The sequence below is a fragment of the Anas acuta genome, chromosome 4 (genome assembly GCF_963932015.1).
Source record: "Anas acuta chromosome 4, bAnaAcu1.1, whole genome shotgun sequence".
NCBI lineage: Eukaryota > Metazoa > Chordata > Aves > Anseriformes > Anatidae > Anas > Anas acuta.
Window position 1 is genome coordinate 23,968,938 of NC_088982.1, and position 26,548 is coordinate 23,995,485.

The 26,548-nt window shown below is 39.4% G+C and overlaps 1 protein-coding gene and 1 long non-coding RNA gene across 4 annotated transcripts in view; one reads left to right on the forward strand and one right to left on the reverse strand.

The window, feature by feature from the left end:
• The first annotated feature begins 2,626 nt into the window (after nucleotides 1–2,626).
• Nucleotides 2,627–8,262, forward strand: LOC137855721 (uncharacterized). The gene is made up of 2 exons (XR_011095909.1): nucleotides 2,627–4,934; nucleotides 4,970–8,262. It is a non-coding gene; the product is annotated as an uncharacterized lncRNA (long non-coding RNA).
• Nucleotides 8,092–26,548, reverse strand: part of PDS5A (PDS5 cohesin associated factor A) — a 78,579-nt gene continuing 60,122 nt past the window's right edge. For 2 of the 3 annotated variants that reach the window (XM_068680144.1, XM_068680145.1), the window contains exons 22-34: nucleotides 26,279–26,347; nucleotides 25,474–25,610; nucleotides 24,644–24,767; nucleotides 24,169–24,373; nucleotides 23,572–23,686; nucleotides 20,296–20,428; nucleotides 19,532–19,651; nucleotides 18,403–18,465; nucleotides 15,181–15,326; nucleotides 13,996–14,101; nucleotides 11,080–11,432; nucleotides 9,829–9,979; nucleotides 8,092–9,294 (exon numbers count right to left, since the gene is read on the reverse strand). In XM_068680144.1, coding sequence (XP_068536245.1) covers nucleotides 9,259–9,294; nucleotides 9,829–9,979; nucleotides 11,080–11,432; nucleotides 13,996–14,101; nucleotides 15,181–15,326; nucleotides 18,403–18,465; nucleotides 19,532–19,651; nucleotides 20,296–20,428; nucleotides 23,572–23,686; nucleotides 24,169–24,373; nucleotides 24,644–24,767; nucleotides 25,474–25,610; nucleotides 26,279–26,347 — 1,758 coding nt within the window. In that variant the 3' untranslated portion in view covers nucleotides 8,092–9,258. The remainder of the gene's footprint in view (nucleotides 9,295–9,828; nucleotides 9,980–11,079; nucleotides 11,433–13,995; nucleotides 14,102–15,180; nucleotides 15,327–18,402; nucleotides 18,466–19,531; nucleotides 19,652–20,295; nucleotides 20,429–23,571; nucleotides 23,687–24,168; nucleotides 24,374–24,643; nucleotides 24,768–25,473; nucleotides 25,611–26,278; nucleotides 26,348–26,548) is intronic. The other variant, XM_068680146.1, reaches the window with a different exon arrangement.

Consider the following 26,548-nt stretch of genomic DNA (forward strand, 5'->3'; position numbering starts at 1 on the left):
ATAAGCGCCAGCCTGTCTCTGGGATGAATTTTGGTTCAATGAGCAGGCCTAGAACCGGCTGGGCCCATTTTACCCAGAAGGTGTGAGAGCTAACTACAAATAAACCTGTCTGTTAACAAAGAAATAGCACCAGAAATTGTGCCACTGCTGTACCTTCAGCTTTCCCTGAGTACAAGGCTGAAGAACAAGCCCCGGCGGCAGAGCAGGACGTGGCCGTTCCTCGTGGTGGCCAACACGGCTTCAGGTTGCTGCAAGGTGGTGACCACAAAGTGGCTTACGTGTGTAGAAAGTGATTTAAGTAGGATAAAGCTGTCAGTTTAAATGCGATGAAAAAGACTCATGTCTACAGCTATGGCCATTAAAAGGACAACATCTGGGAAATGAAGCGTGCATTAACTATCCAGAGGCGCATTACCAACCGGACGGGGCATGGGGGAGGGATGCTCGCCCTCTCTGCTTGGCCTGCACATTCCCTTTAGAGCAATCTCCCACAGTCACGTCCTCAGCTGGTCTGAACCACATCAAAAATGCCAGGAGTGAAGTGGCTCTAGGCCATGTGTGTCAGAAGGGAGAGCTATTTAGAAGTAGACGTGCACGAACAAAGTAAGCACCAAAAAAGTCACCGAGTCAGATGATGCACATGAGGAAAAAGCCAAAAGGTTTGTAGGAACAAACAAGGACAGCATTGTTCCTCATATTGTTCGTTTGCCATTGTTCTCAGCTAGGGCTGGGCCTTACCTGTGACTAGTCGCAGGAGCTCATCAGTGTCTCTGAATGCCCAAAGGGAGGGTGTAAAGAAGATGGAGCCAAGCTCTTCTCAGTGGTGCCCAGTGCCAGGACAAGAGGCAGTGGCACAAACAGGAGCACAGGAGGTTCTCTGTGAGCAGCAGGCAGCACTTCTGTGCTGGGCAGGCGACAGAGCCCTGGCACAGGCTGCCCAGAGAGGCTGTGGGGGTCTCCTCCTTGGAGACCTTCAGCAGCTGCCTGGACGTGGCGCTGGGCACCCTGCTGGGGGTGGCCCTGCTGGAGCAGGGGCTGGGGCAGGGGCCTCCAGAGGGCCCTGCCGGCCTCACCAGCCTATGGTTCTGTCCCAAACCTTGAATTTGCAGCTGTGTCACAGCTAGGTGTGCTACAGCAACTGGTAAGTTCACTTTCACAGGGCCGTGCTGACTCTGCTTTCAACTGCTCTGAGCTCACTGAATCTTTTCTGCAGCAAACCGCTGTGGTTTGGGCTGCTGCATAAATCACGGCTGCTATGTCTGTAGAGGCCTCTTGGAAACCACATCCAGTTGACAACGAAACAGTGCATAATGGGAGACAAAAAGCAATAGAGTTATAAATAAAACCATGGTCTTGGGGGTGTGTGCATGCCAACATCGCTCATGGCCAGGGTACCAGCGGCCCCCTTTCTGTGAGGGCAAAGTGAGGGGCCCTGTGTGTGAAAGTTGCTGTTTTACACCTATTTGTTAGTCAGTGACAGGTTTTTGGCTGTTTTCTGTAGGCAAATTGATTTTCTCCCCCAGCTGGGCACGTGTGTGAGGGTGACCATGCACAACAGGCCTGGGTCCCACAGCCCTGGGTGCTCCTGAGGAGAGGACTGACGGACAGACAGACAGACGGTACTGCCAGGAGGTAGGGCAGGGGGATGGCCTGAGTGCTGACTCAAACAAAACGCTGGTATAAGCATAGGCACCTGCTCAAGGCCAAGTCCAAACCATGCTCATGGACAGTGCTGAGGCAGAAGCCCTCCTCCCCCCAGCAGCAGGGGGTGGCCTCGGCATGCAGTGTGGGATGGAGAAGGCAAGAAGACAAGTGATTTTTTTTAGAAGGAACAAGTATTGCCAGGGCTTCTAAGGTTTAGAGCAACCACATAACAAGGAGATGAGAACAAAATGGCAGGCCCAGCCTGGTAAATGCAGTAGGCCCTTGAGGTACTTTGGGGCCTCTCCAGGCTCCAGCTGTGAAGCAGGTGGGCTCCTCTTGGCTGCCTAGGTCTGGTTTGCCTCTTCTCAGCATGTAAACTCCATGGAGAGAAAGCACCACTTAAAAATAACCTGAGAAGGCACTGCAGGGACTTGTAATAGACCTGGAGAGGGCCAGGGTCAGCCAGGACCCGTTCCTGACCCTGAGGCCCCTCCCGGCCCTCTGCTCTCAGCTCCTGCCCTCATGGATGGGGCAGTTGTGGCTCCACGCGTGGCACAAAACCACTGCAGACATTTATTGTTTAACACACAAAGAGAACAGCAAGTAATGCTGGGTATAAGCTCCTGTGTGGACAGGAGCAGGCAGTGCCACCACAGCCCGCCCTGACCCGTCTGGCGCCACAGCCAAAACTGAGCACAGTTGTACTTCCCTTAGGCTTTGGGGGATGGACGTTGCCTTTTTTTTTTTTTGGCTTTGGCAGCTGAATGCAGTACGGTTCCTGTCAGAGAAACCTGCTGTCCAGCCTCTCTTGTGGGCCTTGCAATGTTCTTGAGCCATTTGAAAGATAAATGGGACTTTATGGAGGAGATTGCTCCTGTTTTACTTGCCTAGCCGCCTGAAGGCTGCAGAAACCCCCAAGGCACTGAAGTGATCCCTGATCCCTGTTACCACAGACCAGCCAGCACCCATCTACTTGAGCTGGGAAGGAACAACTGTGGCTCTGTCACAGCCGGGAGGAACACCTCCACTTTGGGGACGGCCTCCAGCTGAGGCCTACCCGGCGCTTCCAGCCTAACTCCCACAAACACCACCTGCCTCTGGTTTCTGGAAAACCAGCACAGAAATCAAAAGCGATTGCTGTTGCACTGAGAAGAAACGTCACCATTAGCCTAGGATAACTCGCACTGACCTTAGAACCAGGGAGTCCAAACTCAGAACAGGAATATTAATTAAGCTAAGCACATCTCTCCAACATCCAGCTGAGCATATGCAAAACACTGGTGTGAGAAATCGAACCTTTAAGCAAAAAAAAGTGTGTTTGGATCAAAATGACTAAAAGCTGTACTGCAGTTTAAAAATACAAGATACTAAAGACATTAGATTTTCAGAGGTGCACAGGAAAATCACCTTTTTAAGTGACAGAAGCTCCACAGAATTTGCTTCTAATAGCATTACTTATAGGCACAGAAGAGAAGGGAATGCTTGAAAGACCTAGATTAAATAAAATGTTTTCTAAGGGAAGCATTTTTATTATTTATAAAGTATCAGACAGTTTGGAGCATCACACACTGCCAACCCTTCTGGGTGGATTGAGGCCTTGCCCAGTGCGTTGAGTGCCCGTGGTGCAAGGCGAGATGGAGCCATCACTGCACCTTGCAGGCACAGCACAGCAGGATCAAGTCCAGGCCCGCGTGTCACAGGCCCCCAAAATCTCAAGTTCACAGGCTTACATAAATCCATCTTAAATCTACTTCTCTTTTATGAGGTTCTTCCAAATATCCTTTGGTTAGATGGTTAGAAACCATCTCCTGATTTTTACTCTACCCGTATCATGTTTCTGTGGTCTTTACTGTGTCACCAAGCCCAACGAGCCCTGTGAGCCCCAGCCTTTAACCTGAACACCGCTTGTGGGTCTGACTGAGATCACACTCAAGGCTGGAAAGGCTTTCAGTAACGAAGCAAAGAGATGTCAAAGTACAAGAATCAGCTTTATGCAGCAGCTATGCACAAGTGTACCAGAGAGAAACCTCCCCCAACCAGACAGGGTGGGAAAACACTGAAATCAGCTTCCCTGGAGATGCCAGTGTTACCCCAAAACATCCCAACTTTCCGTGGGGTGGAGTGCCAGGCTGTGAGCCAGCTGCCCAGCCAGACAATGCCTCCACAACTATGCTGCACCAAGGAAAGAAATGAAATTATTGCTGATTAAATTTCTAGAGCAGACAGCGATACCTACCTGCTGTGGAGCACTCAGACCCAGCACCAAAGCAACTCAGCTCATGTCTGGGACTGCCGTGATCTTAGGCCACCTTTTGCTTCACAAATTTTGGTGCATCGGGGTCAGCAAACATCAGTCTTGGCTTCCTGGGCAATGAGAGAAGAATTAAATGCCTGAACTTAAGGAGCAAAACGTGTCCTTCTTGTTCCAGAGCCCGCCTGCCTTGCAGCATTATGAACATGCAGCTGGGCTCTTGTGGCTGCTGAAATAACAGTCTTGTCGTGGGTGGAGGACACGCAGGGTATGCAAAGTTGTTCGGTCATGCTTTGTACCACAGCTGCCTTGCTGCTGAGACTGCCCTGCTGCCAGCATGACTTCTTGGTGAGTTACAGAGCAGCCCAGGTAACTCTGTGCTCCCACCGAAGAACAGACATCTCCTGGTGGCTGTCCCTCCTCCACAAGGACCCGACCGTGCTGTTGGGGTTGCCCATGGACATCTCAGCTCTGCTGGCCATGGATCGAGCTGTGCGGCAATAAATCCACCGGGTTGAAAGTCAAGTGGCTTCTTGTCAAAGCTAGCGGTGTCACGGCAGGTCCCAACTCTGCCTCCTGTCGGCTGACAGCACCCAGCCTCTGTGCAGCTGGGTGGTTCAGAAGTTTGTTGTGTCCTTTGCCATGCAGAAACAGAAAGAAGTCACGCTGCTACGGGTGAGCAGGATCTTTCTATCAGGTCAAGCAGGAAGGCTTCTCCCAGAGCAACACTAAAATGGCTTTACACTGCCCGGCACAGGCAGCAGCTCCATGAGTTATGCAGCTTTAGTACGGTTTGCATCAAACACCTGTGAGCAACACCACAGCTCTGAGGAACACGGACACGTTGTCTTCATGCAAATGTGACTCCAGCTGCGTTCAGGAATAGCTGCTTCTCCCAGTTCGTGGGGTGTGTGCGCCTGCTGCTTTGGCTTTGTGGCCTGAGTGAAGGTTATTTGAACTGGAACTGCTGGCCTCTTGCTGGGGTCCCCCTGGATCAGTTATTTCTTTACAAGCAGCTACAGTTGCCGAAAGCTTCACCGTTTCCTTCAGAACTGTATAAAATAAGGGTCTCAGAGAAGAGCGGATGTTTCTGGTAAGTATTTAAAGCCAGATCTGAAAGCAGGCACTCTGTGGGTTCAAACATTGACTTGGTGCTGAAACACAACTGATGGAACCATGGGACTGGCCATCTTCAGTTTGAAACAGGAGATGCTCTGTAGCCAGATTAAAGCAAGAAAGGGGGTAACTCACCCTCTGTCTCTCATGTGGTAACAGCTACAGGAATATGAAATTTTGCTCTTGAACAAAAGCGTTTGCTCCATTGCGAGGAATTTGTATCGGTGGGAAAGTAAGCACAGTACTGGAAAACCAGCTCTGAAAAGAACGGTAGCTGGAAAGCTAGAGAGATGCTAATGCAATTTCCAGAATGGCTTTGGCTGAAATAAAGTCGCACCATGCTTGAAACACATGAGGCAGATGTCTGGGTGTGTGGCTTAAGGTGAAAGGACGGCATAAGGTTGTAAATCTGGGCGTTTTTGCCAGGCTTTTAGTGCTGTACCCATGGATCCACTCGTCTGACCCAGGCCATGCAGCAGGGGAGGAGAGGCTGTCGTCTCTGCTTCTGGAGCAGGACTTCCAAGTTCTCCTGCAGGAGTCTGATCTTGTTTGCTTCCTTCCAGGAACCAAGACAAATGGATCCAGCGAATGCCAGGCTTCAAAAGTCTTTTTAAAAGATAGGAGCTGTTACTAGTCTTTGAAGTTTCAGAGTATTTTCCTCCAAGAGAACATTCTTTTGGTTTGAATTTCCCTCTTACCCCTCAAGCACCCCAGGCAGCGGGGCAGGACGATTCTCTGTCAGAAACCTGAGGAGGAGAAGGCTTCCAGGGACGTACCAGGTGCTGCTGTACAGGAGAACTTGATAAGCTGCTGTCGGACACCTTGCTGTTGGCGATGCATACTTGCTGCTGCACCGTGACACAATTCCTCTGGCTGAGACCAGCTGGTCTGTGAACAATTCTGGTTATCAGCTGTGCGTGCCTGGCGAGCAGGCCTTACAGTCCGACTGCTTTCAGCCATTTCCTTGAGCACTGATTTGCGACTTGATTTCTGCACACAAGTAAACAAACCTCTTACTGCAGATAACGTGACCAGGGAGCACACAAGCGGGTGAACGAGGATCGTCACAGTCCATTTCTTAAAGCATTTCTTAAAGTGTCCTGTGCATTGCAAACATTTGGTGATCCCAAATCTTCCTGGATCTTCAGATGAGACAGTTCAGCTACCAGAGCTCCATCAGTCACCACGAGACTCCACAGCCAGTCTGACGTTGAACTTGGCCCAGTGATGTGTGCTAAGCATCTATTGGCTGAAGTACATTTTAGATAAGGATTTTAGATAAGGATTTGTTTTGTTGTTAAATAGCAGTTCTAAAGCTTAAAGGCTTGACACAGCACATGCTGAGAAGATTCATAATGCATATTATTCTTCCCGTGTAAGGAATACAGCAGGTTGCTCTAGAAATGTTATTGTCTATACCAACTGCTCAGGTTCAGTTCTGTTGAGTGGTTCAGGTTTAATTTGCTCCATTTACGGAGGATGGTCCCAGAGCAGCCTTACTCTCGTTGCTCTGAGAGCCGTACAGGCTAGGAATCCGAGGAAACAAAGCAACAGAAATAAATGTATGTCCGCTAAGAAACAAAGCCACACTTCTATGAAGATGGGAACTTAAAGGTGATAACTTAGCTCTGGCTATGGAACCGAATGTGAAAGCTCAACACCTCAGTCCTACCCTGGATAAAAGCCATAAGCACTATATTTTAATTGGGCTTCATTTATTCTTTATCACACATTAAAAGTGAAAAACCTCTGAGCATCAGCACTCTAATTAGGATGAGACAATCCCCATTCTTATGTAAAATATTTTAAAGCTCGTGTGTGATCAACTACAAAACAAACACCATCTTTGCAATAATTTGCCTTCAATCCCACAGCTCCACACTAACAGATTTTTATGTTTTAACTTCAGAAAGAGTATGAGCAATGCATATATTTTCTGTGTGTAAAACTGTGCCTATACTTCCCTGGAACTGTTCTAAAGGCTGATGTTCACCCCTGAGGTAACTGTGAATTTTACCACGTGCACGCTCAGGAGTTTGGCGAGGAGCAGTAGGAAGCAGGCAGGGACATTCCACACGTAGCCTTGCCTGTGGCAAAGTCCTGTAACAAACCAGTGCACCCTTAGCAGACCTTCTCCTACAGCTTGCGTGCATTTTTGCTCAGCCAATTACACCCAGCCTGGTTTGCACTTCACAAAAATCAAAGCTTTTGGAAACAATTCTGAGTATTTGCAAGATTTGTCAAGTCCAGGTTTCAAATCACTGTTAGAGGCACAACACCAGGTACCAGAGCTCATTTCTAAAATAAACAAAAAAGTTTAAAAATCGTTTTAAATCAACACAGCACATCGTCTCCATGAGGGAAGTATCTCACCAGAGCACCAAAAACTGTGTTATGATCAGTGAATCCAATTTGTAAAAATATTTCAGCTTTAGATGTCAAAACCCTGATGGATCAATGCGTAATTAAATGCTTTTCAATTCTCCCAGTCCCGCCCCAATATTTAAAATAAAAAGTATTTAATTAATAATAAGAAAGTATTTAAAAAATAAGAAAGCATTTAAAATCCTTCAAGTCAACGCATCTGCCTGCCTTAGGCACATTTCCACGCAAAGAGTTATTTTCTCTGGTACAGAGAAAAAAATAAACTGTGACACCAATGAAATGCTGGATGAGGCCGCCTCAGTCACTGCTTCACAGCGCACAGCCACACCCGAGCCATTTCAGGACAGCAAGTAATCCCCCAAAACGTCCAAAATATCCAACTCCTCTACAGTGCACCAAGAAATTTCCAAACTATTTGCAAAAATGCAACAGGGAACTGATGCACAGGGAAACAAAGTGCACTGCTCACGGTCACTCTGCAGACCGAGCCCCGTCTTCCCATGCAACTTTACAAGATCAACTACCATATTTCACCTCAAAACGCATCTTTTAACTATACAGCTGTCTGCATTACAACTTATTTGCTCAATGTCTTATTTCTATGAATACCCAAGACCATGCATGGAAACAGAGCAAATCATTCTTTGAAGGAGAAATTACGAAAAAAAAAAAAAAAAAAAAGGAAGACTACCACATGACACCTAGAAGCGTTTATTTTATGCAACAAACTTAAATATGATCGTGTGTACATAAAAGTGTACACTTTATCTATGCTGAACAATGCCAGGAAACATAATATTGATGCAACAATCTTCTAAAATAAACATTAAAAAATGAGCCTGGACAGGAAGACAAAATGCAAAACAGACTTACTTCCAATCAGCACGATGCTTAAAATTGAGAGCAATCCTAAACATTTCCAACTTTCCTTACAAAGCTGCCAAAGTCCAACTATTTTTAAAAATCGATTTTTTTTTTCTTTACATCAATAATAAAAATCTGGTGACAAACATTATAAAATCAAATGCTGGACTGTCTTTACTCCTTTAAAATTTAGAATATTCCAACAGAACCGCAGGAGTAAAAACACTTAAAAGTGATATATGTTTTTATAAAACAAACATCAATATGTACATTTATTGCAAATTATATTAAACTAAAATGGAGGGAAAATTAAAAAATGAAATGTCTACTTGCGAATTAATAATAATTTTAAGTGATTACTTTCCCACTCTGATAAAAATCAGAAAGCAACATTTATAAAATTGCCACCACATGACTTTTCATAGCAGGGAACTGAAATCTGTACATCTTATTTTTGCAGAAAAGTAGGCAGGCAGAAAGAATTATACATAAAACAGTCTCCAAAAGTAAAGCAAAAAAAAATTTTTTTGTGATTTTTTTTCCTTTAGTCTTGTTTAAAATCCATTCAGTAGACTTCTACTTTTTCTGTGAAACATGGGAATACCTGGCTCTAGGATCATGAATTTTCAATGTCAGTGTAAGGACCTCCTCTGACTTCCTTTAAAAAAAAATGCAGCATGAAAAATTAATGGTGTAAATACACTTTTAAACTCCAGAATGCAGGAACTGGAACCAAGTGTTAAGCAATTTGCTTAATTATTGACTTTTCATAAAAAAAGTCTCTGGGGAAATAAGTACAGATGCTTTTAGCCTCTTTCTCAAGAGTTTCTGCTTTACATTTCCATTGAGAAGGATTAATTTCACGTGAAAGGGAAGCATAGTTTTCCTTCTGTTTTCAGAGCTGAAAGCTGTGTGTTTTGAAGTAATTTCAGTTCCTGTACAGGAAATTTCTGAATCCTAGTTTTTGCAGAAGCTTGGAGCATGCCTTTATTTGGCCTTCATTTCCTCCCTTTTCGAGTGAGCTTTCTTTTTACCTTTTTGGGGGGAGAAAAGGAAATAAAAGTTAATTGTAAGGACAAGGAAATGACAACTGATCGTGAATCAAAATCCTACCTATATTGTTTACATTTTAGCTCGTACATTCTTTCTTTATACTGTGAGTCTTCCAACTCTAACTTTTATCTTCTCAACTACTATGTAATTAATTCAATACAACTGAATCTCCATACGTATAGCATAACTTTCTGATAAACTTGAAAATACACAAGTTCAATGATGATAATTTCATAAATTCTCTCATACACAGAAATACATTTATTCATAGCTTTCACGTGATTCAGAGAATAATAATCTTGTTTTAATTTAATGTATGTAAATACCCACGTTCATAGAAAAAGCATTAATTTAAAAGCCAATATTACTTTGTTTTCAAATGTTTACACTAACTTGTATGTTTCTACATAAAAATATTTTTAATATACATTCTTCTAGAAACAAAAGACAAATTTCTTTAATTCTCTGCTGTTTAAGTAACAAGAGGATTGTCCTATGTAAGATGTCTGCTACACCTTAAGGAAGCCTCCCTCTGCTATCTCTGTATCCTCAATATCTTCCAGGCTGCTCTCACAGGCCTTAAAAAGATCCATTGTATTCTGGGAATATCCTGGACTTGAGTCTACCTCCAACAGTGAATCTCCATCACTTCCAAGCACCTGGCTTCTGAAAAACGTTAACACCGTTTTGGTATTTTTTCCAAGAAACATTGATGCATTGTGTATTTCAAAAAAGCTATCTTAAACATGGGGCTTATGTAAGGCTATCGGTAGTGCAATTATTTTTTTAGAAACTGAAGATTTAAATAAATTTGACACATAAAACAAGCATTTCAAGGCAGTACACAAATATTATTCTCTTGAAAGACTGACCAATTTACTAGTATGGGAATCTTGCTGTGAAAGGGTGATTCATTTTTGATCAAGGTGCTCTGCAGCACTTTCAGTTTCGGAAAATCTCTCTAGAAATCAATCAGCCCAATTATTCATACTTCCTTTAGATTAAATTGAGATTTCTTCCAGCATGCTGGTTTGCTGACCTCACCCCTTATCGCTCTACAACTTTGGACACTTTTTAATTAAAATGACGATTGTAACTGATTCAACTAAACAAGTTTCCTCAGTGTTTTTTCTGCATTTGTGGTTTGGTTATATTGGAAATCAAATTAACACATTTCAACATTAGAAGACAGAACATAAATTGTCATCCAAGAGCTGGTTTTTAGATTACAGTTTCAAATTCTGCTGTGGATTTACTTTATATATACATATACATACATACATATATATATATATATGTATATATGAAGTTTGTTAATATTAAACAAGCATCAAATCCAAAATATCAGCAAATAATTACAGTTAGAATTACAATTTATTCTGTTCATTAAAGATGGTCAGTTTTCACGCCTTCGTTCCTGTATACCTGTTATTAATGAATGCACTAAAAGACCCTCAACTCTTGGTTCTTTTAAACAGCAATTCTGGTAAACCGAACCAAGATGCAACATTCAAGAATTAAAATTTGGTGAAAACACCTTATGTTATCCTACTCTGAGAGAACAACTTCAGTTTCCTCTAATCCTAGATACCCTTTCACATACAGTGAAAAAACAGAAGATAACTATGTTGAACCATGGAGCATGGTGTTTATAAATTACCGTGGTTTAGTTGTGCCCTTTAACATATGCTAGATCTGTTATAATTGTCTAAATGTATAATTCATGGTCTACGTTGAAACATATTTTTAATTTTATTCATTTTTACCTTTGTAGATCAATTTGTCTCTGTGCTGCTGCTGGCTTTTTTGCTGTGTCTTGCTGTTTTGGTGCTTTGGCGTTACCTGCCTCTAAACTCCCTGGACTTTCTTGACTGACTGCTGCCCTTTTCCTTCCCCTGACAGGTGGTTTATTTGTTTCCTCATTTTTTGCAGTGGTACCCTGAGGTTCAGGTTTGGGTGGACGCCCTCTCCTGGTTTTTGCTGCGAGTGATGGTCCTGTTTCATCTGCATTTTTTTCTTCTGCTTTTTGATGAATATTCTCAGTTCCAGATGCCGTTGCTGTTCTTTTTTTCCCACGTTCAGTGCTGTTTCCTTGTGTAGCCTGATCAGAATTAATTTCCTAGAAAAGAAAAATCATTCATGTGAAGAAAGATTCCCAGAGGCAAACTCAAAGCGTTACCTCTGTCTGACAGAAACATGAGTTTCTACAACAAAGTAAGAATTCTTATAGAACCATATCACATAGGCTTAGATCTAGTAAAACGTTTTACTAAACGGGGTTATAACATAAAACAAAAAGATTTTCTACACTGTGTGTTGTGATAATCCTGTACTCAATATAACTTTTAGTTGCTTGAAAGTGAGACTACAGTAAGACTAATAATCACAGCTCCTCCCATGATGGTTTTTACCGGACAGGCTCCTTTAGTGCCTCTCTGCTAATCTGCAGGAAGGAACTGAGGAGTGAAAGTCATGATGCTGGTACAGCAAATACTTCAATAAACGCATTTTTTGAGCATGAACTTCAGTGAAGGTGCATGCTACTAAAGCACCAAACACCATTAAAAAGAAAAAAACGTGGCTTGTGGGGAATAAAGGAATTAAGGCCTAGTCACATATGAAACTGTTAATTCTGTTGAGTTTAAATAGGCATGGCTCCAATACACTGAACAAAGTAGTGGAAGTGTTTTAGTTTCATGAAGCACCATCTGTATGTGAAGGACAGAAAGGCTGGTGGCAATGTAGGTCTCTGCACAGGAAACTATTTACATGGAAACAAAGATGAAGCAATTGGATGCGGGACCTTCATTTGGACACTGGCTTGGGAAACAGTTAGGAAGAGAGGCAGAAAAAAGGGTATTTAAGAAGCATAGCTGAGATGACTTAGCAATTTCAAACACACCAATTAAGTGTGTTTGAAATTGAGCACCTCACTATTAAAAGTGCTGTGTATGAACCAAGGGCATTTTGTTAAATATTCTTCCATTATTATAAATGTTTAAATAAGTCTTTTTTGGTTTCTGTAATTTTTATTATTGTTCTAATAGATTCAAAGGAGACATTTATAATTGTTATTCACAGTAACAGATAGCCATTCCTTGAAAATTTCAACCAAAGCCAGGTTTAAAGAACCTGGAAAGCATTTCAGACCTATTTCACACATGCTTTGCCTCTTATCTAACTTTTCAGAAGACCTCTATTATGGCAAAGTAGTACTAAAAAAGGGAAAAAAGAAAAAAAGGAACCATCATACTGTTGAAATTTCTGAAAAAAAAAAAATCTTCTTCATTAGCTCATTGGTGTGAGTATCACGTGGATTTTATTTGAAAATATTATGAAACATTAACTTGTTTTATGATGCAAGTCCAATACACCTGTTTATTACTCTGATTTCATCTAATTTAAAGTGACTGAGTAGATGCATAAATTCTTAAAATGCATAGAGCATGCACCATCTCTACATGTCCCTACAGCATTTGAGAAAGCTGCTTTGATTTTAGAATCAGACTCATCTAGCTTGGAAGCGACTTCTGGAAATCATCTGTTCCAACCTTCTGTTGAAAGTAGGTGGTTATCCTACTTGTCATGCCATCCAACCCTTGCCATGCCAAACTTCGAAGAGAATCCCAGCGTCTAGTTTTCCTCACAATATATACTTTTGATAATATCCAGCTGAAATTTCCCCTGAACCAACTTCTGCCTGTAGCCTTTTGTCCTGTCACCATGCAGCGTTAAGAAAACCTCTATCTCCTCTGTAAATACCTTCTAGGTATTGAAAGGCATGTAAGAGGCTTCTCTTTTCTAAGCTGAAGAAGCCCAGTTCCTTGAACCTTTCTTCATATAACAAATTCTCCAAGCCTTTAACACCTTGGTGGCCCTTTGCAAGACTCTCTCTAGCTTTTCTGTGTCTGTGTTGAACTGGGGAGGTCAAGGTATTCCAGGTGTGGTCTAAAGAATATGGTCTAAAGATATGGCAGGAAAAATCACATCCCTTGATCTGCTGACTATACCAACACAGCCCAGGACTCAGTTTGTCCTCATGACTGCCAACATGTGCTGCTGACTCGCAGTCTGCTGGTTTGCCACTGTGATGGTCCCCCAGGCCCTCAGCAGACCCAGACAGGCAGATCCCAGCCCGCTGCACTGTTGCCTGGGTTTAATCTATCCCAGATGCAGGACTTAACATCTACCTTTGTTAAACTTCATGTAGTTATATGCTTTCTAAGTTAAAAAAAAAAAAAAGCATTGTTATTTAGGCATGGCCACCTCTCTTTAGTAGAAGGGGAAGGAGGCATTAAAATCCTCCAAGTTTAAATAAATGTTTAGAGTTACATGTTCATGCTAGAAGACCACTGGAAATTTTCTGGGCAATATCTCTGGTTACTGGAAAAATAAAATGAAGGTGGAAATCTTTTGGTATTTTACAAAAAAAAGAACAGAGTACTTTCTGATTTTTCTGTGTTATTTTTGAGCAAGAGCTTTATTAATTACTCTGGATTACATTTTTGAAAGTAGTTTTGAAAATATAGGGTCTTTCACTGCGCTAAGAAAATGGAACAATTACATGAAATGAAATCTGACATTAACAATTCCTCAGAGAATATCCACAGTGATGTATACTGAATAAACCTCCAATGCCAAGCTAATTATAGAGATACAGCCCGTAAAATCCCCAAACATACCTTGTTTTTCACAGGTTCTGTCTTTGCTGGTGTGACTGAAATAATTCTCACAGGATTTTCATCATTTTCACTGACCCCAGTTTCTGATATATCTGAACTTTGTTCCCTTGTAGCATAATTGAAGACAAAATAAAACCAAAATACACACACACACACAAAAAAAAGCAAACATTTTTAAATATCAACACAGGCTAAATTAAAAAACTACAGTTGAATTTGCCTCACTCCATGCTCATACGCAGACTGAAATGACTGGAAGGGATTGCCTAGTTACTGAGCCAAGTCCCTTATCACACACACACAGTGCCATATAATTATTTTCACAAACATAAGAACAGTGCTGTAAACAAGACTGTGTTCCTTGTTTCAGATAGAAAAAGCTAATACTGGAAAGGATAGGAAGGAAAAATACAGACCAGCAATGCTCAAACTAATTTACGCAAACATACAAGAGTTTTAAAAACAAAATAGTTTGAAAAAAATCAAGGTAATTGCAGCATATATCACGCACACATACAGAACATGTTCAGAACTGAGCTGTACTTCCCTTTGGCTTTAAGAAATGTAGCAGCTAGAGTTAACTTTCTCTGCTTTCTTTAACTCTTTATCTTATATTTTATCCAGTTAATCATTTCCTAACAAATTAAACTCGATCTTAAAATTTGAAAGTGTAATCTGTTTCTCCAGATCTCTGATAAATTTAAAAGTGCTGGATCCATGTTAAAATAACTATTACTGGAAGAAAGACAGACTATTACAATTATATGTTACATCTTTTCACTGAGCTCCTAGTCCTCTTAAGCATGCTCTTTTCTATTATTCTTAAATAAGTTGAATATTTTAACTACATCAAAAATACTTATTACCAGTCAGGACTGATCCCAATTTATTTATCACAAATGTGTAAGTTGCCAAAGTGTCCCTCCTGCTATATTACATGTGATTACAGACAGGCCACGCCCTACACACTTTAGTTAATTTTCATCTATTGAACATGAATTAAAAGCAAATATAGCTATTTTATCTATGGGCAGATACTGATGTTTATAAACACTGGACAAAGCAAGATATCCTTGTTGTTCAAAGACAGGCATGCAAACCCAATCAAGTCCTGTACTAAAGCATGCAAGTATACTGGAGAACATGAAATAAAGAGATGATGAAAGAACTTTCAAAGTCCTGTACCTTGATCTGTTTCCTGCAGAAGAGCTCAGTTCAGAGTTTACACTGATATTGCTTCCAGTCTCTGATCCTGTAGTTCTAATATACGGTCTCCTTCCAGTTGCAGATAACGGTTTGTTTACTGTACCTAATACACCAGTTGGTTTTGGCTGAAAGAAAATGGTTTAATTTTAAAAGCAAGAACTTCAGATAATTATTTCATTTTTAAAGTACCTCCTTGAATATTTTAGAATACTTTTGCTGGATTATCAGTATCAGTCATGATGCCATCAGTTTAGAGCTACAGACCTCATCTTTACTTAACTAGCAGTCTATCATACTTTTGTTTCTCATCATTTAACAGCAGCTCATCGATGGCTTTGCTCTCCCTCCTGCTTTGAAGGGGTAGCGGCTAGAAAAGACTCAGCTAAAGGTAGGTTAAATAATACCAGGTGACTGAACAGAGCAACCTCTTATATTTGCAAAGCAAAACATCTTTGGGAAAAAGCTTTCCAAAACGTAATGCAGAATTAGTTCATTGCAACAGCAGAAAATGCATACGTTTTTGTTATATAGAAAGTAGGTGTACAGAATCAGAAAATATCTGGGACTGGAAGGGATCCACAAGGCCCACCGAGTCCAACTCATGATTCCACACAGGACTACTTAAAAATGAAACCTTATTTCTGAAGAGTGTTGTCCAAACACTTCTTGAACTCTAGCAGCTCAGTGCTGTGCCCACTGCCCTGGGCAGCCTGTCCCAGTGCCTGACCACCCTCTGGGTGCAGAACCTTTCCCTAACCCCCAGCCTGACCCTCCCCTGACCCTGCTCCATGCCGTTCCCTCGGGTCCTGTCACTGTCCCCAGAGAGCAGAGCTCAGCGCCTGCCCCTCCGCTCCCCTCGTGAGGGAGTGAGGGAGCTGCAGGCCGCCACGAGGCCTCCCCTCAGCCTGCTCTGCTCGGGGCTGAGCACACCAAGGGACCTCAGCCACTCCTCATACATCTTGCCCTTCAGACCTTTCACCTTCTTTCCTTTGGAGGCCCTGTAATAGTTTTATGTCCTTCTTATATTGTGGCACCCAAAACTGCACACACTACTCGAGGTGAGGCTGCACCAGCACAGAGCAGAGCAGGACAATCCCTTCCCTTGACCAGCTATCGATGCCATGACTGACACAGTCAGACCCTTGGGCTGCCAAGGCACACTGTTGACTTGTATTGTTTCTTAAAACCCCATCTATACCGAGACTCTCTCATACAATAATTATATTTTTTGTCTTGCTACAGCTGGTATCTGTTGACTGATTTAGTCAGGCTGAGAAGGCAGTAGGAAGTTTGTTTTTTTTTTTTTAATTTTGTCTCTTGAGAGAAGGCAAGGAAGTTTTCATGACTGGCACATCACATTCTTTGTGCAATTTTACATTTCCTCAGAGAACAAGTTAATAAATTAACATTCTCACAAGAAAAATTAATTCCCATAAGTGGAAGCTGAGGGAGGAGGCAGGAAAGAGATACCACAAATGCTGGATAACATTTGGTGATCAAAAAAGCAACATCTCCATAAAAACAGTCTGTTACTTTAGACATGTTCAGTAGCTGCATCATCCCAGTGCTAATACCACACTTTTACTTAAATATATTATTCTTGTCACATGTTTTCTTTGCTCAATTTACTCAGTATTTTTATAACGTAGGAAGTATTTGGTGCAATCCACATGAGAGAGAAAAGAAAGTAGTTCTTCACAACCACCGAGTTGTGAATTTCTGGCACATACTGCTGTAAGAGGTTGTGATAGCATGGTATCAGTAGGATCAAAACAAGAGCAGATAAATTTGTGATCAAGTCCATAAACAGATATCAAAACCAAAAGGCAGAGGTGTCTAGCATCCCATTGAAAGTTATGAAAGCTAGGAAATGTACTGCAAGAAGTGGCTAGGCCTGCCTAATCGTGTTGGTTTGGTCACTCTGGAAAGTGAGTGAAAAGAACAAAACATAACTAAAAAATCCTGCTAATTTAAGATAAGAAAGTTTTAGCCTAATTTGCTGAATGCCTTGAAAAGAGAGATGCTTTAAGTTTATACAACCAACCAGAAATGCTTCTTTTATCATATTTGAATGTTGTCAAAGGTGAAACAATTACAGCAGTAGACATAAAACCACCAGCCTGGTACTGGCTGCTGCCAGAGAAGATAGTCTTCTGCCTGCCTCCTCTCTTCATAACATAATGCCAACACTTGCTAAATGAGCACACAACCATTTACATGCCCCCCACTCCTATTTTCCTGTCAGTGTAACAAGCTCAACCAGCTCACTGAATAGCATGCAGGCTGGTGTCAAAGTGTGAACATGAAGCAAGGAGATGCAGGATTCTGCCAGCTTAGCAAACCTCACCCACATGAACTGCTCTGATAGCGGAAGTTTTTGTACAGAATGAAACACAGTGTGAGGAGCAGCAATTTTAAATGATATGGCTATTTACATAGTGATCATCTGCCTCCACCCTTAAAATGAACAATTATCATAAGTAAATTCTGTTCTCACTGGAAACTTTAGAAACTAATGCAGTAATAGTTCACTTAATGCAGAATATGAAAATTAATAACTGCACGTTGAATTTACATTAGAAATATGATTTATACTGTTCTTGGTGTTTGTTTGTTTTTTTAAACAGAAAAAGAGCCAGCATCGTTTCACGAAGCTTAAGGAAAAAATCTGCTAGTTTTGTAAGCTATATTAAAAAACATTCCAACATACTTTAAACGGAACCTTAGAAAGACAGTTTTCAAATCCCAAGAAAGGATGGCTGATGGAAAAAATGGAATAGAATGCTTATGGTGATTCAACAGCTATATTACAAGTATTAGGACTATAAATTTAAGACCTCCAATGCTAGCAATGTCATGGTTAAGTATCTGAATTGTAACTTTATGCCATACTTATCTGAATAAAAGAAAAACCTGTAATTACATGCCAAACTGTAGTTAATCAAGAACCTATGTCTCAGTACGAGGTGGTGGGCTACACAAAGATAACAACCTTTGCATTTTGTCCTCAACAAGTAATATGTGGAGTTACAGGCAGTAATTATTCCATCAAATAAAAGAATGTTAAATCGTTGTACATTAAGTCTTCATACAATTTTTAAACTATTGCAGTCCACTTCATGATTTATAATAAAACTAAAGAGAACATTTAAAAATCACAAGTAAGATTCAAATTAATTGTAACTTGTCAAAATATGCTACCTTTCCTGTCAAAAGAAGAACCCTTGTCTCTTCTGAAATGTAATTCCTGTCATTGCAGAAATCCTGTGTAAAAGAAAATAAATAAATAACAATCAGTTTGTTTGATATCTCAGCCTTGCTGTTGTTTTTATATATTCATGATTGATTTCTCTAGTGTGATAGTATGATGTACTAGAGATCTTTTGTATTATGCAACCTTCTACTGATAAATGAATCAATCTAATAAAGATAGGTCAAACTAGTACTTTGGAGATCTGTAGTGAGCATTATTGAATGACAGTATGCCATACTTGGAAGTTGGGATTCTTTTTTTTTTTTTTTCCTTAAATGACATGAATTGTTTGAATTGAAGAAAAACGACCACCCTTATTGACCGAAGAGAGGAAAACAGTTGTGGTTTTCTCTAAACAAACTACCATCTTTGTCACTCTAGCTATAATCTATAGAGACTAAATCCAAATCACTGCATATGAATGCAGGTAGCCTATGAGAGACACCAGCTCCCTGTCACCATGGCATGTGCCATTTCAAAATTAAATAAACAAACTATATTTTCCTAAACAGACTCTGGAAAGGCAGTTAACAGTCTGTGATAATATGAGATGTATCCTTCAGTATGATCAAAACTAGTCTGTACAATTACTTGGGTTCCACTTTTTAAAAGTATGTTTCTTAAATAACAATAATGCTGACAGTACTGCTCTACTCACTAGGACTACTGCTGAGCAATAAAAGGACTGACTTGTGCAGCAAGCAAAATAGCCACAGTTATTGACAGCTACAAACTGTTACATGGATAACATCAAAAAATTTTCCTTTTTCTTTTTTTGTCTGCTTTGCATTCTAATTCAGATATACAGTCAGGATATGCATATATTCCCATTCATTCAGATGTACTTTTAAAATACTTTAATGAAATGATCTAGCCATACCTATTAACATGTTGATATTCTAATTAGCTCTCACTTCGTTATGCTAACGAGACATAGCTTATAATACAGCCAGTGTTAAAAAAATTATTACTGATTATAAAAAGTATACATTTTCCCACTTGTTACTTTATGTTTTGGAGATAACTTGCTCTCAGTTATAAAATCAAACTATTTCCCCCTATTAATAACAACTTTACCTTTTCAGGTTGCGTAAAAAATTTGGTTGGCAATACAGGGTCCTTTGGTGAATCCGCATTGCATAAAGCACTTTTGCTGTTGATTACACACAATGCTACATCACATACTGTATAAAGTTTCTGAAGAAAAAAAAAGAAAATAGACGTATGCTTTAGGAATTACTGTTTTTACAGGTGTACAGAGAATGTAGTTCTTCAAGAAGTTTTAACCTGTGCATGAAAATTACCACCGCTGAGGATGTATTTTGTAATTATACAACATTAAGAATACTGTTGGCTCTTCAGACATTTATAATATGAAAAATGTGGGCTCTATTTAATAAGAACTAATAAAACTATACATGCCTAAGCTGTACAGAAAAAGCTCTTTCTGTAAGCAAATCAACACAAATGGTTTCTCATCTCTGCTGGAAACTAATAGTTTTAACAGTAGCAATATACTACAGCATTTCCCCCAACAACAGAAGATAGTTATGTCGGGAAATTAGAGATTTGAAGTTAAAACAAGCAGTTGGGCAGTAACAGGAACATTTAACAAATTTTGTTTATTAACTTCACTGGGCACAGTGTGCTAGCTAAGGTCAACATGGTTCTGAAAGAATGAGATTGGTGACATACAGACAATGCTCGCAATTAACACACTCTCTAAAAGACAATAAAAATGTCTGAGCTAATGCTTTCAAATTTCCTGCAAATCCTGTTCAGCAACTGCTTGTGAAACCCTTAGCCCATCACCCAACACTTATCTGAATTGCATTTCTTACTTCATTGGCCTTTGGCTCATCAGGAGACTGAGCATCTCGGGTAAGCTTGATGTTTTCTGCCATTTTTTTCATGAAGGCATGGCTATTGTTCTCATTCTTTGTCATTAAAACTTCAAGCATGAACCACAGGCACCTAAAAAGCCATAAAACCACAAGCAATTACATTCCAGCTTTTATACTGTAGCTCCCACTTACAGCAATGTCTTATTATTTATTATTTCCAGCTCTACTAGGTTTTTCTTAAGCAACCACACTTAGTTTGAAGATAGCATAAACACATAACATCCAAAGACGTAAACAGAGTCTAGACCTTTAATATTACGGGTTTCAATCCTACTCTTGAGAATAAGCCTGCCAAATTAGTGTACTTCTCTATTTTATCTGTAAATACTGCCCAAGCAATCAACATTTTTCTCTTGCAAATATGAATAGAAACAAGAATTCTGGTGCTACCAACTTGTACATGAAATTCTGTAATCACTACCTCGGGCTATGTCTATGATACCGTCAGCAATGTGCCATGACCACGCTCAAAACAGGTTTAAACAAACTATCTGCTGCTAGACTGTTACCCACTGCATGGGAATACTAGAACTCCAGAGGATCCAAAGTGAACAGGTCAGATCTTGCCGATGCTCAATGTGGGAGGAGAAAGAACCCTTACAGATGGAATTAACTTTTCTATTTTTCTTTCTTTATATCTAATTTATTTATAGGGAGAAGCTATTATATTTTGACTAACTGCTTGTTTTAAGAATTTTTCATTTATGCTATAAAACTCATGTGGTCCAAGTTACGGTTTGCTGTCAAGCTGCAGACCTGCAAGTGGACAGGGGGTCAACAACACTCATAATGTGGTAAAATACTGCTTAGCTGGGAAAGATATATAGGTGGGGTCTGAGAAGTGCAAACCTTGCCAGCAGCTAGTTTAATTCTCCGTAAGAAAAATTACCTTTGAAAAAGAGGCTAAAAAAAAAAAAAAGCTACAAAAATTAGATGACCAAATGTTAGAATTCCCTGTCCACAAAAGGCCCAATCCTCTTTACTGATACAAGTTAAAGAGTGTAATGTAAGAGATGAAAGAATACTTCTCTCAAAAACTCAGAGGGTTGTACTTTATCAAAACATTTAAACAGACGTTTTAATTGAACATCAGCTAGCTACTTTCTGACTTGCATCCAAGAGCTACAAAGGATAAGTAAATAAATGCATTAGCTACCTTTACATCCATCTATTCACTATGCTTCACTATGCTCACTGTGCTGTTACCATGCCACACCAACCAGCTCTTCAAAAACCCTGTTCTGTCCAAAGATTGCTACCGACGACGAATTTTACTCTGACAATGCCAGTTAACACACCTTAATTTCAATAGATCGATTTCCACAGTAAGGCAATAAATAAATAAATCAAACCTGAACAAGACCTTTCCAAAAGAAGTAGGATTCAATGTAGAAAAGTATGCACCCAGAAGAACAGTCACACAAATAATGTTCACTCTCTGTATGCGTTTCATTGTTTTTGGAATACAAATTCAGAAGGAAGAGACATTGTCTCAAAAAAATAAAACCAACGAACAATTCCATAGGACAAGCTTAAAAGACTCAATAAGTATCACAGATTATGACTAAATAATTTGCTAAGCGTATTTTTACTTTATGTGACTGTACTTAGGCCATATAAAACCCAAGATGAACTGAGGAGACAACTGCAGAACACACTGCCAGTCTGTTTCCACAAGTTTGCAAGCATCTATGTCAACACTTTAAAGTGAACACTCTGACTCTCAGAATTCTTGAAAGAAATTCTGTATTACATTGTATGAGAAAAATGTTTTGCATTTATCTCAGGAGACTCTTCAGAGAAGTATTCCTGCCAAAATTCCTGTACAGAGTATTTCTTTGTTTGGAGCAGTCCTCTCTCTGGCTAGTTCAGCCAGCCGGTGACAAGCATGAGGGAGGAAATCTGACAACAAAGGAGAGCTATACAAGGGGTATCCAAAAAAGCTCTGTGCACTAGAAAACACTTCTCAGAGAAAGTATTAACTCAACAACTGCAAATCAGAACTTGTTCCTCACATTCTGGACAGAACAGTAAAGTACACATTGGAGTGCTTTCAGATGTTGCCAGGAACAGGGAGTCCCGGGACAAAATGTAGACTTGATGATTAGGTAAGAAATCTTCCCTGGCTTCAGGTTCTGACCAGGTGGGAGTCAAGTACCTCAGAAATCAGAACAAATCAAGTTTTTCATTTAAAGAATGAATCAGACTTGGCCTCTCACAGGTGAACGTGCAAAAAGGATTAAGATCTGAACTGCTCTATTTGTGCCAAGAATGTATTGCTTTTCTAATGAAGTGTATTGTTAATTGCTAATGTATTGCTTTTCTAATATTGTAGTATGTTGTTATACATGCTGCTGTAGTACCAAAGCAACATCGCTTACAGTTCCACCTAAAATGAACACAAGAGAAAACCCGATCATCAAAACCAAACAGGCTGGGGGGCGAAGTGTGCCTCAACAATTAAAAATGTAAATTTAACAATTTCTAACAATTCATTACAAAACACTAAGGAAGACAAAAGTCATACTTTAGGTCTCAGAGATTGTTTGAGGCATACAAGAAGGTCTTAAACTGGAAACAGTACAGAAAGCACAGAACAAACTTCTGTATGGAAGGCTGGTGTAAAATAATCTGTGCTGAATACATTCAACATTACTAAGGCTGTACTGCAGACGTACAGTGGACATGGCAAGTTAGCAGCAAATTGAGTACGAATTCTGGTAGGTTTGCACAAAGCAAAATAATGAGTTTCCAGTGAAGCAGGACTTCAAGCATCACTGGCATTACATTTTTTAGTTTTAGGGAAGCTCTGTATTTTATAAGTGTATATATATTTATTTATACGTAATATATACACACACAACAAACACGCACACATTTGGACTGACATTACTTAGTATCACTGTTGGGAATTTCTACAGATATTCCTAGGCACAAATAAAAGAATCTAAAATCAGTATTTCACTTTAAAAGAAGCCCACACAATTCACTAATCTGGTATACTGAGGTATGACCTGGAGGTTACCATTTGGGCTTTCAGAATATGCTCCTAAGCAGTTTCTGCTTTCCTCCCTTTCCGAGGTAACTTTTTGCAAAATGCTGTTGATAAAACAAGAGTTCCTTGTTTTTTCCCTAGTTTTTTGTTTTGTTTTTTTTTTTCCAAGCACAGAAAAATTCTCAGCAACAACAATTCTAGAGTCATTTGACACTTACTCTTTAACATCACGAAGCTGATCAACATCCTGAGGTTTTGTGAAATCTGGATCATGTGCCAGTAAGTGAATCATATATGGTACCACATATTCAGGCAACAATGATAGCAATTTTTCTACAGTAAGAAACAAAAAACATACATACACACATGCATCACAAGACACGCTGTTTCAGAGGATTACTTTTTCAAAAAAAGAATGTAAAACTTACACTTGCATTATTTTTGCTGAGAATTTTATTTCCAATAAATCATTAAAAATAAATAAATGAGTTTTACTACTACAAAACTATTTGCCCTCACTTCAGGAAGAGGTCATAAAAACATCAGAAAATTTTATTTTTCAAGTAAAACAGCTACCATAATAACAGCACTGTATTTTACACATGTAATTCTCAGAAATGTATAGGAAAGTATTTTATAGTTAATGATAATGCTAAACTAAGTAAATTTAAATTTGAAAGTATTTAATATAAAAATGAGAAAACAAATTAAGCTTAGCATTTCTTTACAAAAGCAATTTGCTTAACTTTAATAATTACTACTTCCAGTTTAGTATTCAACTACTGTATTCTTAACAATTTTACTGAAATACTAACCGTTAGCCATAGGATTCTGCTTTATATATTCTCTTCGTATACTGATGTTTTTGAGCAAGCACTGTCTGGCATGTGCTCTTCTCTCTTTCACAGGGTCTTTGGCACACAAAGCAAAGATTGCCATATATTCCAAAGGGAGAAGTAATTTCACAAGTGCCTTATGCAGTTTCTGGGCAAATATCTGCCTCACTTGGTAGCACTCATCCTATAGCAACATAAAACATAAGAGTGCAACCATAAAAATATTGTTTAAAAAAAAAAAAAAAGGCAAAAACCATCAAGCTGGAATTATGAGGAGAAATGTTTTAAAAATATCAACAGAGGCATCACAGTAAATATTTGAAGTTTCAAGAACTCTTTTGAAAGCTGCAGTGAGGAATTAAAAATACTAAATTTAGCAGCAACAAAAGCTCAAATGTTAGGACTTTGTACTCATTTAATTAAGAGTCACTTCAATTTAAATGCAGTTACTTACATTAATGACAAGTGCACAGAGTTGGAACTGTTCTGGGGTAATTATTTCATGGTAACAGGGTTCCTGTGCAAGCTTCATTATTGCACTGCCAGCAGCTAATCGTAGTCGAGACATATCGGATTTACTACACAAACACAAGAGGGGAAAAAAAGAAAACCACAACTATCCTTAAATTACTTGTAAAAAGAAGAAATCATGATATGCAAGATCATTCAATGAGCAAGTAAGGTTTTTCTCTGTCAGATGAGATCACAGTTCTATCAGTTCAGATCGGGCTAAATTAACCCAACCAAATCTGTGAAGATAAGGTGTTTTGTTTTCCTCCTAGAAACTTAATTCCAGTAGAACAGTGAAATGAGAAGAGACAAGTTTCTTGTCTGCATACCACAATGTAAATCAAAGCAACATATTTGTCACAGATTCTTTCCCTCACCCTCTGAATGGAGATGAAGTGTAAAGTAACCTCACTGTAGGAATGAAGAAGCTCCACCCAAAATTGCCCTAGCTGCTAAAATGTGTTAAATCTGATCACCTGGTTGTTTACAAAGAAACTCCTGAAGGTCTTTTTGTCTCTGGAAGGTCCTTTACTAGCAAGGTATCTAACAGTGTTCTCAGATTATCAGTAAATTGCAAGAAAGAGGGAGTATCAAGTATCTTTTCCTATGTGCCATTCCACTCTAAATTTTAAGTTCCAGTCAGATCCATTTTCTGCCATCCCAATTATCCAACATGGTCTTCACCTTAAAATTCTTAAAAAACTCTAAAGGAATTTGTATTTACTGAAATTTTACAACAAAATTGATAGAAGCTTGAAAGTAACAAAATCTGACCTGATTCGTTTCTGTTCTGTCAAGTCTCCTTCACTGACAAGCATAGCTGATAATAACCGGAGTGTGGAATTTGCAGATTTTGATTGGTTATTTTTCATACCCAACAGCCAGCGTACCAAAAGTTTAATTGCTTGCACCTATCAAAAATGAAAAATAAAAATAAAAATAAAAATAAAAATTACTTTCTAAACTTGATAGTGAGTAAAACCTACTGTTGTCAAATTGAAATATCCAAAGACTTATTAAGAGTTGATATATTTTAAAAGGAACAAAATGAAGCAGTAAATATTTACAGAATGAAGAAGGAAGTATCAACTGTTGTTCAGAATCATCTCACAAGTGCATCTATGATACTTGCCACATGATTAGAAACAAGACCAACTAGATAAATATTTCTAGAAATGAACACATTAGCTTCACAGTAAATAACCTATGAAGCTGAATGAAGAAAATTAATCAATGTGTTTCAAATCTGTTTAGTCAGTAAAGTCAAATTACTTTTCTTATAAGAAAAACTAAAACTTTTGAGTGTCTGAATTTTCTCAATATACTCAAGTGTACTGAATGCCAGAAAATAATAGGAGGTTAAAAAAAAAATGTAAGTGAAGACACCAAAACACATGGTTTCCACCAGTTCTGTAACTGTGTGTATAATCCCAAAAAACACTCTAAAATAGTGCATATTCTAAAGACTAATACCAAAGTACTCAAAGGGATTTACTCTTGTATTTTCCATTGCTTAACTTCAAAAAAGTAAGTTTTTAATCTTAAATATATACATTATTATTGAGAGCTGATCATTCACCTTTGCTAATACTTCTGGAGAAACCTCTTCATCTGGAGACCACAATTTTCCATTTTTCTCACCTGTTGACTACAGATACTCATGTAAGTTTAAGAACTGGTTTAACCCATACAGAAAATGTAGAGATAGAAATGAAGAAGAGTCATGGACTAAGCTTTCTTTCACACAAAAGATTTATTTTTATAATGCAAGTATCACTGTACGAGCCATTTATAGAACATTCCTTTATTGACCCAATTTACAAGAAAACAGCTCTATTCCCCAGAGAGT